Genomic DNA, 19,211 nt, shown 5'->3' with positions numbered 1-19,211 from the left:
CAGTGAAATGACTAGTATTGCACAGATCCAGCACTGACTTTTTAGATCAGAAGGTGACCCAAACTGCACACTGTTTGGCAGAACAGTCATTTAAAATTGCTCAGCATGACTATCATTATTATATCATAAGTATTTCCAATTAACATAGTCTTCCTCCACAGATCCAGAGGGGGCTTGGACAGTGACAGACTCACTTTGGGAAAGCATGCCCTACTGGGAACATTAGGGGAGACTGTTGGGCACAGCATCTAATTGTCTTCTTTGGAAAGGGCACTTCATAACAGCACCCTTTTCCATTGGAAGTAAGGGCATGGGAACAGTCCAATTTAGGCCATTATAAGGGCACCTTATAGGGTACTGCATCACATTTTCTATAGCCTACTATAAAGGAACTCATTAAGACATGTTTTTACATGTATAGAGGGCACACTGTCATTTATTGCGTGGGGCATCCTGGGCACTCAAGCATATTTCACAATGTGAATGGCAGACAGTAGGGCACTTGGTCAAATATTTGCCAGTCAAAGGCATTTTAGAAACACTTTCAACCATGGGGGCACCAGGCAGTCACCCCGAGTCTTCCAATGGGCCTGGATACACCCATGGGGACAGTATATTGCACATATAATATTGGGGAAGCCAGAGGAGAGGTACTATAGAGGCTTGTCAACATATAGGCTACTTTAAACAATGAAAATACTTTATACAATTGAATAAAAAGTCTCCTTGATTCTTTGTGTTTCAAGATTTCCTGAAAAACTGATGATAATATTCAGGTAGCCTACTGCTTGGAGCAAAGTATACCCTTCATATTTCCTGGCATAGTTCAAAAACGTTCCACATGCAAAGACATAGACAGATGCAGACAGACTGAGCAGTGTCAAGGCTTGGCTACAGTGGGTTTGCTTGCTTGTGTGTGATTCCAGCCGACTACATAGTCTAGGCCTACCTACATAAACTGCAGTCTACTACCCTCCTTTCTACTATTATAGTCTACTCTCCTTTCTATTACTTTCTACAAAGGATGGTAGGCTGCTCTTATGTGTTCATTGCCATCCTTAAGAGTTGCTAAAGTGTTATATATATATATATTATTTATGTTTTTTATTTATTTAAGAATGACCATTAAATCTATCTAGATAAACTACGCTGGGCCTGCTGAACCTATACTTCTTCCACAGATACTGGTCAGGGAAGCATTACTTCTGTCTCTGAAGACCCTTGGGGCTGGTGGGATAAACGCTCTTTGTATAATCTGAGCACCTTCATCCACCACAGGCTTGTCAAAGAACGGATATGCCATAATTGATTGTAACTCCTTTCTAAGGCCTTATTTTATGTCAATTAACCAATGGCTTTTGAAAACAGATAAAGTGACATTATTTCTTAACTTGTTAATTTAAATTAATATATTTTTGGGAGATGAAGTAGGCTTAAACACGTGAATCATTCATGTCTGCACTTCAAAAAGTCTGAATTTACGTTCCCGAACACGGACTAAAGTGCTTTGCGCGCAGGAATTTACTCGACGGAACTGTCTTTTGAGATTCTGTTTCCGCCTGTTTGAAATAATTTGCAACACATTTTAGTTTAGTTTGACTTTTAGCCTGACACAGATCAGGCTAGACCCGATCCTTGGTTACGTAGCTAGAACTAGAATATACCACTTCAATGGAACGGAACTCTCGCTAAAGTAAGTGGCAAAATAAGTCTTGCTTTCCCTTAATCGACGTTGATGGAACACCCCCCCGGCCAGACTGCCTTGACAAATTGGTACACTAGGCACAGCTGATCGTCATCACACTGAGATGGTCAATCCCTCACTTAGTACGTAATCCTACATGTGTATGCATGGACTCCTAGTCTTACAATGACATTCTACATTCTATAATGACTAGTTAATTCAGGACACGTAGCCTCTTTGAGGATAATATTGTTTTCACCATCGCAGTGTGGCACCGGGTAATTCCAGTTCCGACTGACTCCGTGCTGACAGGTAAGCGAGGTTTCGCCCAGCAGTGTGTACCCCGGCAGACACTCGAAGGAAATGGTCATGCCCACATTGAAGTCTCTGCCAATCACAATGCCGTTGCGGAACGGCTGAGGATCAGGGCACCTCTGGAGCTCGTAGGCTGGGGACAAAACAGGAAGAACAGCTGTGAGAGAGAGGCGCAGGCAGTAATAACTCTTTTTGTTCATTTGTTTTTTAGGGGGTCGGGAAATGTGTGTGTACTATTTACATGAATTAACATCACTATTGGAATTATGTGCATATTAACTACCTCACTATATGGGAAGTGTATTTTGTTGTTCACTAGGGTTGGGTATCGTTTGAATATTATTCTGATTCCGTTTCTGGTTCTGCTTATCGGTTCCTCAGTTTGATTCCAAAAAGGTGAAAAGGGGAGTACAAATGTTTAGGTAAAAAATAAATCCTGAATATTCAGTATGCCCAAGCAAAGGAAGTAAAATGCTATGACCCATGTTTCTCTCTGTTGTTGTGACAGAAGTCAAAATAATGTCCTAATAATGTCAAGAATCTATGTGTATCTGTGCATCTGCGTATATGTATTTTGAATGGAATTTTAGAGCAGTGAGTTTCCCACAATTATCTCGAGAACCGGTTACTCTGCAAAGTTCATATTTTTCAGGTGTCCTTTTTATAAATGCACTCCAAATGGAGTGCAGTGACACGATTGACGTTGTTTGAATACACATTTTGAAATTTCCAAAAAATTATTAGTTAGTTTCATACCGGATCTTTTTCAGCCATGTTCAGCTCACACCATACACTTCACTAGTGCATACAGTAGGAGGCTGAATCAGCGGCTGTATGGTAAATTCAATTAATTTTGTTTAATTGGGTGTGCTTTGCCTTCGACAAAGGAACAACCATTGTTATCTCACATAGACATACAACAGTTTTTCAACTTCTGAGCTCTTCCGCCGTTTTTTTGGCCTTTAACTAGTCCTGCATACTTTCACCGATTCCTACAATTTTGGTATCAAAACGTTCAGCTCCTTCAGGAAATGTTGGCTATGACTTTTGGTATTTCTCACTTTTATACTTTTTAAGACATTAAGGTTTCTGTGCAAATTATTCTCCCATTAAAAGTAATGGTAAATCCTTTCAAATCATTAAAAAACTTCCGCCTCTTTCAAACGTAACTTCTTCAGCATACTTTCAGCTAGAGACACGATTCAACCTTAAAAATTTTCACAAGACATTCAGCTATTCCCAAATGATTCAGCTTTTTCAAATATTTAGCCAATTTGTAATCGTGACAGTTTTAAATACATGAAAAATTGAGCTCCTTCTTGATTAATTACGATTGAGCAGCCAGCAGAGTCGCATTGCTGGCTGCTCTTTTTCTGATATTCAACTAAATTGTCAAACTAATTCCTCTGACGTTCATATAGTTTAACTTACAGAAACAAGTTATACCTTAAAATGTAGGAAAACGTGTCCTCTTTCAGCCAATGTAACTACTAAAGAGCTCACATTTACAGATTTTCAGCCATGAGCCTTGAAGCGAGAGCAGCCTTTCAAATTCTCATACTAACTTCAATGGAGAGGTGGGTAAAATTCGTCAGAGAAGGCCAAAGGAAGACGATTTGAAAACTACCTGTAGAGTCGTATTTCTGACCGCACAAACATATAAAGGACATCTCTGGTTTCGGCAGAGTCTTGGGTCTCGGAAAATATCCTCATTTTTTGGATTGGACATATAGTTTTGCGTCTAGGTTAACTTGTTTGAGGTATGGATTCCAGCTAAATGTGTTATTCTCTCTGCCCAGCTCGTTAGCGATCACAGCTGGGTCATCACCGTGGCAACCAAACAGACACGCACCATGAAAGCAGAATTTGGTAACGTTTTGGAAACTGCCAAAAGTGATGTATTTCTGACCGCACAGACACATAAAGGATATTAATGGTTTCGGCAGAGTCTTGGGTCTCGGAAAAGATCCTTATTTTTTGGATTGGATGTACAGTTTTGCGTCTAGGTTAACTTGTTTTAGGTGTGGATTCTAGCTACATTTCTCATAATCGAGCTAGCGCGATGGCTCTCCATAACTAAAAACGTTTCGACTTTTTTTCCACAATTGACCAAATTGGCCAAACAAAGTATGTACATTGAGCTTAAAGTGTACATAATCTAGCTAGGATCGTTATTATTTTAGCAAGTTTTACAGATATCTGCCAAAATCGAGGCTCGACTGTCATAGCTGACCGTCACGAACAGCCAAACCAGGGCTGGGGTAAGTGTTTGCTGCAGCTGGCGTTAATCCTAAGCGTTAACAAACGCTTCGTAACTGGAAGGTTTTTACTTTTAATTGATGATATTGAACACAGATGTAAAGTAACTTGTCTTTACTCTAAATATCTTCTCCGTTTTCAATTTTAATTAGTAGATCTACTTATGTAGGAAAATCTTCCATTTCATCCTCTCTCTAGCTTCACGCCTTCGGTTATTATTCAAGCCTCCGGTGGTAATACATAGGGTGAGTTCAGGTAATGTGGGACATCAGGTAAAGTGGGACAGTTATGCATTTTGATAATTTACTATGTGCAAAACTGACATCCAATCACCAGAGCTGATCAAGACAAGAGGTCTATACAGAAAAAACGCATCGAAAGTTCAGCGGCATATGACATTATATTTCTCAATGATAAGGCTGGCAAAGGAATTTAAATGAAGTTACAATGAGTACTATTGCAGCATATTGAAGGGGTCTAGCCACTGATTGAAACACACACAAATATGTGTAAAATAATGCTTCGTTAGAAGAAAAAAAACAGTTTATGTGACTGTCCCACATTACCTGATCATGTCAGGTAATGTGGGACAGCAATTTTCAGGTAAAGTTGGACATCTAGTAATGCTGTGTTTAATTCGACAGTTCTCAAATGTTTAATACCAATGCATCATACGGCACTTAAGTTCCCAACTAAATAACAACTTAACCTGTCATCGAACCAGCGCTTTCAGACTTGTAAGCGTGACCACTAACGCTAGTCCAACAACATGCTAACGCAGCGGGACAAGCTAGCTAGCACATAGATTGCAGATCACTAAGGTTTACATCAGTTACACTTTATGCCTATTGTATAAGTGAACCCCCACAACTAAATGAATCTTGCCACACCCTTGCACCTATCATTGTTGTATATAAACTAATTATTATTATATTAGCAGACTAGGCTGACAGACAATGACTGTCCCACTTTACCAAACAAGCTGTCCCACATTACCTGAAAATGCTGCCTGAGTGAGAAAGGGGGTCATGTTATGTTTGAAAGTGTGTAGCTTCTAAAATATTGTGTATTCCCATTTCATTCCAACATGAAAATGTTCCTAAGCCCTAAAACTATTTACAGAAACACCACTGGGGCGAGTTAACAGTTATTTTGTAAGTCTACTTGAGCCTCTACCAAAAAGTTTCCCACATTACCTGAAATCACCCTACCACTTTTACACACTTGCAAGAAATGATGCGCTGGTTAGATGTAGCATGATCTTATTATTTAAGTATAAAAAACTCACCAGGGACAACGACAACAGCGGCAACCCTGCACTATGGATTATTATTTTTATGTCATCTTAAGTTAAGTGTCTGAACAGGACTGGGTGTCAGTGGCGGCTGGTGCATTTATTTCCAGGGGGGGCTACAAGTATATTTAGGCCGAATCCCAATACTCCCCCTTACCCCTTACCCATAGCCTAATATCTTGCCTTGCTGGAGGGGGGTCCGGGGGCATGCCCCCCCGGGAAAGAAAAATGCTATCTCAACACCAGAAAGCAGTATTTTGGTGCATTCCTAAATGTATTCACTAATTTGTCAATTGAAGTGATGAAAACGACCTGGTGTATTGTCTTCCCCTGGCATTCGACTGTTGCTGAATTAATAGACCCATTTTTTGTTTGTAAACATTCGGGATGCGCACGCAATGTGGCTGCAGAAAAGTGGGAAAGGATAGCATTTAAAACGGCAAAAGGACCACACGGATCATACAAATAGTTCGATTTAAAAAGACCAAAAAAGTCGAGGAGGACAGCCTTTAAGAGAGAAAGCGATTCCCCATTGATCTGTCGCATCAACATTTTTATTTGGGTCACGAAAGTTTTGAAATTTGATTGAGAATGTCGCCCGGTACAGACCGCATAGTCGAGCGGCAGCCATGTCTTCACGTCATGTCACAGTTCATAATTTTACAGTTTTACAGTCAATTCTACATCTAAAAAGTCGAGCAGGGCAGCTTTCAAGAGATATTGGAATTCTGCTTTTAGCCAGCTGGTCCGATTATTTTTGAGATTGGTTTAAACTGGCAATCGGAGTAAGACTGTGTCCCCGTTACACTGTTTTTGACGTTAGCCTCAGTCACACTAGTCGCTCACTGGCAGTGTACACAATGTTGTACTTCACTCCATTATACACCAGAAACGTCAGGGAGGACTGCCTCTCATAGAAACGAGCCTGCTGAAGATAGCCAGCATCTCAGATTTCTTTAACCAAGCCTGTTTCATTCATCATTTGCCTGAGGAAGCGACCTCCATTAGCCAGGCTAGTTTTGCCCGATCACTTGGTCAGGCTATATAAAGGTATCGGGGTCAAGTGACTTTTGTGCATTGACAAGTGAAACGTAAATATACTTGTCCAAATGACAAGTGCCTCAAAAAGTTAATGCCAAGCCCTGTAATCCAGTGAACAGAGATTTATGATGACCTGATCGACACAAGTGTATTATACCCGGTAGAAGTTCGTCTTTTGCAACCGACATGCGAAGTTGAGCCAGCTTGACAGTCGCTCCTTCACTTTGAGCTTTTCTAGAACATTTCTTTTTTCAAAGGGCATATTTTTAAGCGACTTGACTGAATTGTTCCATCATGACGTTAGATAGCTAGCTAGCTTTATTACGTTAGAGCTATGGTAGCTACAAGTTCTGTTATGAGAGAACACCATGACAACGTAAATAAACAATTTCTTAAATGTGTTGAGTGATGTGATTGGATGTGAAAGACATAACGGGCCCTATCATAATGTATTTGATAAGCCCTCTAGTAAATCACCAGTTTGGGGCGCAGGTGCTTTTAAATTTTTAGTGGGCGGGACGAAGTTGGGCTGGCAGCCAGGCTAATGGTCAGCTATCCCCATTCGGGTTTTCAGCATTCTAACTGCTGTTTCGCAGAACAGCCTGTTCTAGTTTTTTTATTTTTGCCCCCCTAAGGCTCAGTCAATATTTGGACTACACTGACGGCTGTGTCAAAATGTTCGTCCTGGTCTCGATTGCGTTGCTTGTATTGGGATTTACGTTCCGTTGCACAGTTTAGGAGGTTACAACGTTTTTGTGGCGACAAAGTGCCTTTAGTCGACGAAGGGTAATCTGTGCTAGCTACGTCACCACGTCAACACACGTTAGCATTGACACATGGATACAACGTGATAGAGATCTAGCACGCAAATTGAAGCTTGGATTACGAGAAATCCCAACCATTTGGCTTTGTTGAGAAAGCGATTTCGAGTGGAACTGCCATCTCGGATTTTTGATTTAGTTTAGGTCGTTAAAGTCTTTGTAAATTGAGCGAGTGCGGGTTGCCCGTAAGCCCGCCTAGTCTTTTTGGCGGCAGCCATGCTAGAAAGGCGTCATGGTAGTATTTGTCACTAATTTTGTAGTTCAATTTTACACTAAAATGTTATGATGATATGACTATTGTGAAGACATCCAGGTGGTGAGATTTTAATGTAGGTTGCTGTAAAAACGTATTTGTTTGCTACGTGAGAGCCCGTCAGCCTCCATGGACGATTGAACAGTGTTGTCAACGAGTGTTGACACTCTCGACAACAGTGTTGTCGATCTGCGTCTGATGAGTCTTTTCTTAATTTCGTACCAGGGTCAATTCTACATCCAAATGGAGAGCAGTGTTTTAAAGATACGGCGATTGTGAAGACAGCCAGCAGGTCAGCATATTTTTGTTATTTCTGTGAAACTTGGAATTTGAGTGAGACTGCGTCTTGTTTTGACGTTAGCCTCAGAGTCACAGCGGTAGTAGACACAGCTACAGACTCTGCTTGTCCACTGGCAGTGTGTAGTAGTCTACAGTCATGGGCGTCGCCGCAATGTAACCAAAAAGTCGTTTGACCCCCCCACATTTGCGAGCAAAATATTAGTGCATGACTGGTTTACTAGTCCAGCGATCTTTCCATTGCTTCACAATCAAATCTGTTCCACTTTATAAGTAGAGAGAATACCCATAGCAATAGAATTCCACTCCATGTTTTCTAGAATAACAGCTTCACGCACGCAGACTCAACTCCCATACTCTTTGATCGATGCATCACGCTTGTAGCTAGCACTTCAGACATGACTGTTCCACAGACGAGGATGGACATAAGGAGGGTTTTTTCGAGGAAGAGGAAAGTAAGTCAAAGTGGCCCAGTTTTCCCTTCAGTGGCCAAAGCACCCTTATAAGACATTCTCTGACTATAATAGCATTAGTTAAGTCACAAAGATCCTTCTGCAAACATTATGATTATTGCTAGCTAGATAAGCAAGCTTTTTATCTACATCTAGCACTAGGCAATACCAAACTTTATTTACCCATTACAAGTGGAACAGCATTTGTTGATTTCTTAATCTGGGTCTGAAATATGTTGTGCTTTTGGCCGTGTTCAGACCTAGGCGTTCTGCCTGTTTCAGGCAGAAAGAGTATGTTTTTTCCAAGTAGCTACAAAAGAAATGAATGGTGTTTTTCTTATTTGTGATGAAGAAAATTATGTCACCCTGCTGAAATGATGGAGATGGGTTACACTTTTGAAACTATCTAATTGAAAAGTGAATGTCTCAGTTATTCCTTATATTATACTCTAAGTTGTATTATGGGAAATTTGATGCTAAGCTGTGACTGAGTAAAAACAATAGAAGTGTGAGACATTGGTTTTAGCAAAAGAGGATGGGGAAGTACCACTCAAAGGAATGCAGAGGCGTAGCCGTAAATTAGAACGTACATTTATGGCCGAGCTTCAGGAACTCTTGCAAACCAAGTGTGAAGCTGTCAGTCCTAAGTCTGTGTCTAGAGGTTTCCTATGTTTATAAAGCACAAGCATCCCATACCAACTAGAAGGAAGTCTAAGATGTGTGTGCACCCAACACGAGCCTGGACATGATCAGATTTATGTAAGGACAGAGATGCCAACGTGACACAGCTTCTGTAATCAGAAACCCTAGTATAGGGGCCAATTGGGTGACAAAGCGTAGAAATGGTCATCAACAGAAAGGAACCAATAATGTGAGGATGCATAATGTATCTGTGACCAACAGTATTGTACAAATAGCAAAAAATGACACAAATAATAGGCAGAAAATACAGTATATAAGTGGACGTTTGGAGAGAACTTGCCAGTCTGCTCTTCGGAGCTCACTCACTTTTTTACCCTGTGTTGGAATAAACCTTTGCATCAGACTCTGAGTTCCAGTGCGTCTGTTTTGGACTTAGTTTATTTTTCACTTGTTGGGACTTAGAAACATTTTCAAGGTTTGGACTTCGCCAGATTTTTGACTGGTTTGGACTTAGAATAATTTTCAACGTTTGGACTTAGTCTGATTTTTGACGGGTCAACACTTAGAATCATTTTCAACCTTTGGACTTTGTTTATTTTTGACTTGTTCGGACTTAGGATTTTCTTCACTTCGAGACTCTGATTTATTTTCACAATTTTATTTTTTCCATCTCTCCATATTAGTATGCTGCCCATGCATAATAAATTCGGTATTGGTAAATGGAGTAGGCTATATGGCTGATACTTTTTTGGGCTGTGCCATTTAGGGAAACTGATTCAACCACCTAAACCATGTATTTTCTGAAAGCTTACATCCTAAGGATGTGATCTGTGGAAAAGACTACAGGTTTGAACACAAATTTGATCATTTCTGAACTGTCCAGTCATGCTTTAGGGAGATGCTATGTTTTTATGTAGTACATAAACCTATACCAATTGTGAATTTCATATGCTGATAACATGATTTACATCTCAGAAGTCCTCATATGAAAAATCTACATTAAGCTTATTATTATCAATATGAAAGAATGCTCAATGCATCTCCATGTCTCCTGATATAGGTGGTAGAGATTGAGAGTGAGTCAGAGGCAGGGGCAGCATGCAGGGGCAGTGGAGACAGCTCTGTTGCTGAGGTGAGTGCTGAAAGGTGAGGTAGTTGAAGATGTCCCATTGCTTATTGGGAAGTTTAGTTTTCAAAATATTTTTATGTCCAGCCCCTCAGTATATGTATAACAACTATGGTAAATAGTTGTGGTAAATGCACCAGAATGCGGGAAATTGCATCTACATCTTTAAAAAAATTGTAGGGGACAAACCCCCAGACCCCCCACATAACGTGTGTTGTGGCTACAGTACTGTCTTCAATGCCACAGCTGTGGCTAAACTTTATTATGTCTTATTACACGGCTGTTCTTTAATGATGTAGAATGCTCCATTCACTTGAATGGGGCTTCCCAACGTTCTGCGGTGAACAATTTTCTCATATTTGACCGTTGCTATACACATTTGACCGCTGTCAAGAGAAGTGGCCTTTTTGCCTCGGATTCACGTCTTTCGTAGCACTCCGCAAGTAGTCCGGTAACTTTTCAACCCCATCGTACTCTGTTGCTTAGCGACGTCAGCTGATTTGAAGCCTAAAGAATGTTCAAAGTCTATGAAGTTCAACGTCTTTGGCGAACTATTTCTCTGCTGATCAACAATACGAACGGTAACAAATACATTGTAAAAAGACACACTGTGTTAAGTTATTTTTGTTGGCAAGTAGCCGTGTAATAAGCGGGATAATGTATAGAACGCAGTCATTATTGGGAAAATAATAATAATAACGAAAATCATATCGAACTTATTTCAGTTTTGGGGGGCTTATTTTCAGTTAGCAAACGGTACTATTTGAATCGCAATTCCATCTGAAATACTGCCAGTGACAACGTTGTTACAGTAGCTTGTTTCAAAGGGGGTTCTTAATGAATTTTGCAATATGAGTAGGCTAAATGCTTGAAAATATCACTAGAAGGGAAAACGGACCCACCTGCAACCGACGCAAGCAAGCATACCCTACAATTTCCCCAGAAATTGTACCCTTTCTAGTTTTTCTTGCCCTTACCTCTCCCATTGACTCCCATTCAAAATGGACTTAGGTTTAGGCACAGTGCCCGTGCCCCTGGGCATCTTTCTCCCATAGACCAGAGTTCGGGGGGTACTTTTGTTCAGTGTCTATGCTTTGTGTCATAGTGACGTTTCACGTTAGCTCTACCACTTTTGACAAGGGCAACCATCTCATTGCAGATTAAACACATTGGTTTTGTGCTCCCCACCGGCAACACAAATGCGTTCTTGTCAGTCCATTCTGTCTGAAATTTGAAATTTTTCTGAATCAACTTTTCGCTGGGTTTTGTCACGCCATTATTTTTGCTAAGGAAGAACAGGTAGGCTAGCCTGGCTCTGCCCTCCTACGTACTTCCGCTCAATTTGGATTTTGCTTCTGTACTAGGTCTGGGAGCTTGGCTCTGAAGTCGGTTTCCAAAAAAAATAAAATTGTAGGTCCAATCACCGAACAGAGGGAGTGGCTGAGAACGATGACGTTAATGTCGTGCACTTGTTTGAGTAGTTCAGTAATGGCGGCGGAGAAAGATGCGAGCGAAACTATTCTGCGGTTGTGGCAACGCTGCCGAATATAGGTTAAAGCCGGAGCAAGAACATTCCTTGCTGAGTTTTGTTGGTGGCCATGATGTTGTGGCCCTCCTCCCCACGGGGTTCGGGAAAAGTTTGATTTTCCAGCTACGGCAGTAGGCTCCATTACAGTAGTGGTGAAGGCAGTGGCGAACCGTGGGTACAACAGCTGGGCCTTCACCTCGGCCATCACCGCCGAGAAAAAAATCTTTGCAGAAAAAAGCAACAATACGATTAATTGAATGGGTTAAACAAGTGCAATCCTTTAATTAGCTAACGATGACACGGATGTAAACAAATAGACCATGACGTCAATAAAATCTGTTCAGGCACACCGAGTACAACGCTCGCCTTCTGCGTAGGAGAAACGCGTATCTATTAAGTGATAATACTTGTATCTGAAGTAGTACACTAACTAAACTTGTAAATAAATTATAGAGATGGAGCAGCATATTACTTTCACCTTCCATGTTCATCTTGACATTAGCTGTAGCTATAGAGCGCAAGCTAACCCCAGTGTCATGGCAACTGAACGTCATCGTATCTAAAAAGCTCAGTGGACCCCGTCCACACTACTATGCGAACCCGGCGTTTTCAAATGTCTCCGGCTAGGGGAACATATTCGAAAAGCTCAGTTTTCAGTGTCCGAATACGCCGTATTAGTGTGGACGGGAGGTGCAAACGCAGACATGTATGCGTTTCTAAATGTACCCGGGCTAGTGTGGACGTTGCCTCTGTCTCTCAACCGCTCTCACCACTCTGCAAGAGATTAGAGGACTTCATGAAGGCCTAGGATGTTTTGTTTTGCTTCCGCCCACTTGAAATCAAAGCGTGATTGGTCGATTTGCCCGTCACTCTTCACACCAAAACACATAGCTTGGCCTTCCCCAGGATTTGTGAAGTCCTAACCAATGAATGAGCCAGCTAACTGGGCCTTAATAGAGACAGACGATTCTGATTGGATAACATGTTTTCAGGACATGAACTTGACAGTAAGCTTAACTATAGAACATAGATGAGAGAAAATGTATTCAATGTATTGTATTAAATTAAATGAGAGATATATATATTTTTTATTATTTATTGAATACTTTATTATTAGTATTAAATATATTATTATTTATAATTTGTTTAGGCCTTCTCTGAAGGCGTAGAAGGCCCTGAAGGTTCCCCACTGGGTGAAGGAGTTGGCTAAGGCGAATGCTTGCGATTAGTTATGGCAAATCAGAGTGGCTCTGGGCGGATCCAATAGTTTTAAACTTCAACAGAGGACCCGCCTTCAAGGAAGTTAACGTTTGTCAATGGAGAGATCCCAGACCCTCTGTACAAATGAAATGTACGAGGGTCTGGTTAGGACCAGGCTACAGGTAGGCTAGCTACGATTAGCAAATCGATTAGCCTGCGTTGTTGCGAATGACACACAACCTGCTTGACCCACAGAGGTTGCGGCCAATATTGAGTGAGTGAGTTGTCATGGTGATTGCTATTACAGCTCTTGATTGGATCTTTGGATTGGACACAGAATATAGAAACCACTTCTAGTAGGAAAACCAGAGACATAATAAATAGGGTACAGGCTATAAAAAATTTGCCGGTTAAAATGGAAACATTCCGTCAAAATAAATAAACTCCATTGGCTAATGATATATCGGCTAAAGGTCCGGGTCCAGATAGAAAGCCACCTGGGTCCGGACTCGGACCGCGGTCCGCCATTTAGTGACCCGTACCGCGGTTCAGACATCACGGTTCGGTACGAGTTCGTTACAATGGGGGGAAAAGCAAAACAAAAATGCAGAAACAGGGCTCCAGACTAACTACTGTGCATGCAAGTCTTAGCTAAATGTATGCGCTTGTCGATCAGTCCTCCTACACCACGACACGATAGGCTATAGAGAGTCATTTGCTAAAGTAAGGTAATGTAAAGGGCCCTATTAGCACTATCGTCCTAGCCTGGCTGCCTGCCCAACTTCTCCCCGCCCACAAAAAAAAAATTTGGCTGGGAAGTTGGGTCTGGAGCATAGAGTTAATATAACTAGAGTAAGCTACTTTTGTCTTCCAAGATGGCGTCCCCATTCATTTCTATGAAAAGTGCTCGGTGGCGCAGTGAGGCAAGCTAGAGCGCGAGAACGGACGCGGCCATCTTTCCACTTCCGTGTCTTCCTGTCTAGCTTTAAACAGTGGCTCTTTTTTTCCCTAGCTCCGAGAGCTCATGTAAATCGGCTAACGGCCAATGTGAACTTTTGTGCTTGTGCCCTCTTAGTATCCGCGAGCACATTTAAAGGCAACTTTCATTGACTAAGCAAATAAATGGGTTGCTAGTTTACCCATTTCGGATTGGTTTCAAACTTAGCAAAAATCGGGAAAAATTATTCTATGAAAAAGCTAATAGTATGAGCCAGGTTCGAGAATCAAACAAAATGTATTGGGGGAGATAGTTTTGTAAATGTTGAATGGAGATAATAGAATAAAAACGACCGGAAGAGTCGGAAACCTAACCGTACATCCAATACCACCTACATCCACCGGGGCCGTTGCTTCAAGCCGAGGGGCGAGGGGTGGGGGCTTAGTCTGGAGGGTCTCGTATTGGGGAACAACTACAGAAAACCAGAATCTGGGCGTACCAATGAAATTGCCAGGGCGGGCTTTATACGATGACGGACAGATGATCAACAGTAACGTAATCAACAACGTCACGAAAGAGCACTTGGGTTGAATTTGTTTTCAACAAACAACATATTACGTTGCTCTGATTGGTTGTAGGTCTATCCAATTGAGCGAAGAGGCATTTGTTTTACGAGTTCGGTTGAAACACGCCCTGTAGTCACAGCCCAACGGAGAGTTTTCAGACTCATATTCTGACTAGAATTATGAGTATGACAACGTCAGGCTACTATCGTCCACTCTAAATCTCCAACGTTCGGGGCCCCATTATCGTCCACAACCGTTTCTTCCATTAATTTCTTAAATAAGATATGCAGCATCAACGAAAGAAAGTAACTCATCGATATGTACACATCTTATATTGCTGCACACCAAATTACAGCTTCTTACTTTGAGATTTGAGTATGTAAATACGCTCTCAAACCGTATGTGTAGCATCTGCCTTCCGCAGCTTCGAACTGACAATTCTCCATTGAAAGTGGTTGGGTGGACGATAATGGGACACCCTGGCTAACTGCTAAAATCAGGAAAGTAAAATTTCTAGGCATATCCTGATTGGATTTCAAAACCAGAATGTTATAATATAAGTGTGTATCTATATATTAAAGTACAATGCTGTAGTGATGGGGGAAACAAAGCTTTCCGAAGCAACGAGCTATTTGACACAATTGTCTCAAAAAAGTATCGCTTTTTCGAAGCGTTCGATACATCTTCTCCATAGGGACATGCTGGTCAGTTTATGGTATGGCGACTGTATCGAGCGAAGGAAGGAATCAAGTGACGTCAAGTCCTCAAGTCAGTCTCACAATCGTCATTGACAACTTGATAAATAAAGTTTGTGTGACAAATGTTTCGATGTGCAAGTGTCAAAAATATGTTATAATATATCTTGTTGTATTATAAACCACGTAACGTATCTGCTACTTTATGTTTATAACATTTATTTTTAGGTTCTTATAACATTAATTACACAAAATGCTTAACTGAGTATGGCTTTGTGGCAATCTCTCACTCAGACAAAGTGAGATCGCATCCGCTCACCCCGTTTTAGTGGAAGTATATGCTAAATGAATACATTATTATATGATAATGTAAGCAAGCGTCTAAGGTTTTGGAACATGCTTTTGCACCCGGGAAAGGGATGGCCACATTTGAAGGCTGGTAAAACTAGAGAAATATGTAGGCAATGTGCTTGTGTACGATCTCATATCTGTATCTATCTCTGTCTATCTAGCTCTGGCAATCTATCTGTATCTCTGGCTCTGTCAATGAATGTATTCTATAGCGTCCGTAAATAGGCCTATGTCTCCTCTCTATAACCTACGAATATGAGTGATTTCTGATGTCTTTTAAGCGTTTGAATAAAACGCCGTTTGTCTCAGCTGCTCGTGTGACGTCCGATGCTTCGGATGTCACTTCGACACTTTGACTCTGATCATGTGGTTTTTGCCCATTTGAAGCCATGCTCGACACGTTTGTATACCGCTTTGTGAGCATGGTATTGAGCGTAACATCACTACAATGCTGTGACATAACGTTTTTAATTTGTATTCTAACGACATTTTTGTAACATTGCTAACGAGCGTCGAGGGCTAAGTTTACGATAATGGGACCCCTTACGCTATGTTGATTTGTTTAGACACGTATTTAGCATTCTACTGTGCCTATGCTAGATACAGGAGACGTTAGCATTGCTAATAGGCAAACTGTTGGGGACAAAATCATACTTACAGCTTGCGTTTGTGATGAGCATACGGTTGCAACAGGCCCTCTTTTCAGCAACAGCGGCTAAGCAAATTCTTCTTTAAATTGTCCAAGGTCATTCAAAACTGTCCTCGGTGAAATGGTTTGAGCAAATGTGTAATAGAGGGTTGAACTGCACAGATCTTCTCATATAGACAAACATGACACAGCCCATTGAGTGTTTGGTTCCTTAGGAAGACTCTGAAAAGTGTCAGCATTCCCTGTACACTGTATGTGGAACACTGCATTTATTCCCATAGTCCAGTTTCAATATGCTACATAAAACGTTCTTGATTCTGTAGAAATACATAGATCTAATCGGAATGTTTGTAAACAAATTAAGGTTGTCAAGACGCTTCCGGGTGGATAACTTTCATCCTGTCAACAGCAGTTATGGTAGCCTAGCATAGTAGTTCATAGTAGTTAATTTAAAAGATAGATCGAAAAAATTAATATCATGACAAAATGTTGTTGTGTTTGGGGTTGTAATGTCAAATGTACACAGGCATGTAAAGGATAGGCTTTTCCCGTTTTGCCACGGTTAAATCGAAATCGACCCAACGGAACCTGTTGATAACTTTAGCACAGATCCAGCTGTAGTAGCCTAGTCTGCATTTAACGGGCGGTCTCGCTGCATTACAGCAGTGGGGAACCTTCAGGGCCTTCTACGCCTTCAGAGAAAGCCTAAACAAATTATAAATAATAATATATTTAATACTAATAATAAAGTATTCAATAAATAATTTAAAACAATTATATCTCATTTAATTTAATACAATACATTTTTCTCTCATCTATTTTCTATAGTTAAGCTTACTGTCAAATTCATGTCCTGAAAACATGTTATCCAATCAGAATCGTCTGTCTATATTAAGGCCCAGTTGAGTTAGCTGGCTCATTCATTGGTTAGGACTTCACAAATCCTGGAGAAGGCCAAGCTATGTGTTTTGGTGTGGAGAGTGACGGGCAAATCGACCAATCACGCTTTGATTTCAAGTGGGCGGGAGCAAAACAAAACATTTTAGGCCTTCATGAAATCCTAATCTCTTGCAGAGTGGTGAGAGCGGTTGAGAGACAGAGGCAACGTCCACACTAGCCCGGGTACATTTAGAAACGCATACATGTCTGCGTTTGCACCTCCCGTCCACACTAATACGGCGTATTCGGACACTGAAAACGGAGCTTTTCGAATATGCTCCCCTAGCCGGAGACATTTGAAAACGCCGGGTTCGCGTAGTAGTGTGGACGGGGTCCTCGGAGCTTTTCAGATACGATGATGTTCAGTTGCCATGACACTGGGGTTAGCTTGCGCTCTATATAGCTATAACTAATGTCAAGATGAACATGGAAGGTGAAAGAAATATGCTGCTCCATCTCTATAATTTATTTACCAGTTTAGTTAGTGTACTACTTCAGATACAAGTATTATCACTTAATAGATACGCGTTACTCCTACGCAGAAGGCGAGCGTTGTACTCGGTGTGCCTGCACAGATGTTATTGACGTTACAGTATAGTCTATTTGTTTACATCCGTGTCATCCTTAGCTACAGTAAATAAAGGATTGCACTTTATTTAACCCATTCAATTAATCGTATTGTTGCTTTTTTCCGCGATGATTTTTTTTCTCTGCGGTGATGGCCGAGGTGAAGGCCCAGCTGTAGTACTCACGGTTCGCCACTGCATTACAGTACCAATGGACAGGCTGGCAATCATCCACTCATGACCGGATTTAAGGAAGACATTTCCTCACAGATCATTTATAAAACGTTTGTGTTGGGTTGCTGTTGGGTAGCATAACGTTGGGTAGCATATCGTGCAAGCTTGCGTGACAGTAGTCCAGTTGATGTTAATAAACAAACCACACACAGTGGCGTGATCTGGCCGAGGGCCTAGACCTCAGGTCAAACTACAAACATCATAACACACTCAAGGCTCTAATAGGTATCAAGCCCTATGGCCAGGGTTGCCAGGTCTGGGTGACAAAACCAGCCCAATGGCCAATCAAAACCAGCCCAAAACCAGCCCAATGGCCAATAAAACCAGCCCAATATCAAAACTCAAAAGTACAGTACACACAGTATTTACAGTAATTTGTATTATTTATAGATATCTGTTTATTTAGGAGGTTTACTTACTTAAGCTTAGCATAGATGTAATTTATGTTCTGTGTACTTATGTTAGGCCCATGTAAATGCCATGTGTTTGAGTTGTCTTAAGAATATGCATCGGACAATAAAAGACTTGAACTTGAACTATATGAAAACAATATGCTTATACAGACGTAGGGTGATTTCAGGTGATGTGGGACACTTTTTGGTAGAGGCTCCAGTAAACTTACAAAATAACTGTTAACTCACCCCAGTGATGTTTCTGTCAATCGTTTTAGGGCTTACGAACATTTTCATGTTGGAATGGAAGGGGTCAAATACTTATTTCACTCAGTAAAATGCAAATACATTTATAAAAATGTTGACATCAAAATGTTGACCCCTCTGCAAAACATGATTTAGTACATGGTGGCAAACCCTTGTTGGCATTCACAGAGGTCAGATGTTTCTTGTAGATGGCCACCAGATTTGCACACATATCAGGAGGGATTTTGTCATCAATTGGCATTTAAATGAGTGAAATAAGTATTTGACCCCTCTGCAATTCTGGAATTTGTTGTTGGTATTCTGTCTCTCACTGTTCAAATAAACCTACCATTAAAATTATAGACCATTGAATTATAGATCATTTCTTTGTCAGTTTGCAAATGTACAAAATCAGTAGGGGATCAAATGATTTTTTCCCCTCACTGTAGTACCTTGACTAGGCTTAATTTGATCTGATATAGCAACATCAACAGAAAATGTGAGCATGTGCAAAATCTTTCAAAATCACACCCTTTCAGACAGAGCTAGTTAGTAAGAGCTAGAGACGCATACTGACATGCTATTTTGTCAGACTGTTACAGCATGTTACTAACTCACACATTACACTCAGGTTTTTTTGCCGAGATATAAAAATTATATTCAGGGCTACACTCAAAAGGTTTTGGGCTGCGGCCCTGGCAAAAAAGGCTGGTGATGCCACTGT

The 19,211-nt window shown here is 41.0% G+C and overlaps 1 protein-coding gene across 1 annotated transcript in view; it reads right to left on the bottom strand.

Moving 5' to 3' along the window:
- Positions 1–19,211, bottom strand: part of LOC124474065 (CUB and sushi domain-containing protein 3-like) — a 319,489-nt gene that overhangs the window by 130,742 nt on the left and 169,536 nt on the right. The window contains exon 40 of the mRNA XM_047029923.1: positions 1,944–2,132. Coding sequence (XP_046885879.1) covers positions 1,944–2,132 — 189 coding nt within the window. The remainder of the gene's footprint in view (positions 1–1,943; positions 2,133–19,211) is intronic.

The sequence above is a fragment of the Hypomesus transpacificus genome, chromosome 2 (genome assembly GCF_021917145.1).
Source record: "Hypomesus transpacificus isolate Combined female chromosome 2, fHypTra1, whole genome shotgun sequence".
NCBI lineage: Eukaryota > Metazoa > Chordata > Actinopteri > Osmeriformes > Osmeridae > Hypomesus > Hypomesus transpacificus.
This window is presented reverse-complemented; position numbering and strand designations above follow the sequence as displayed.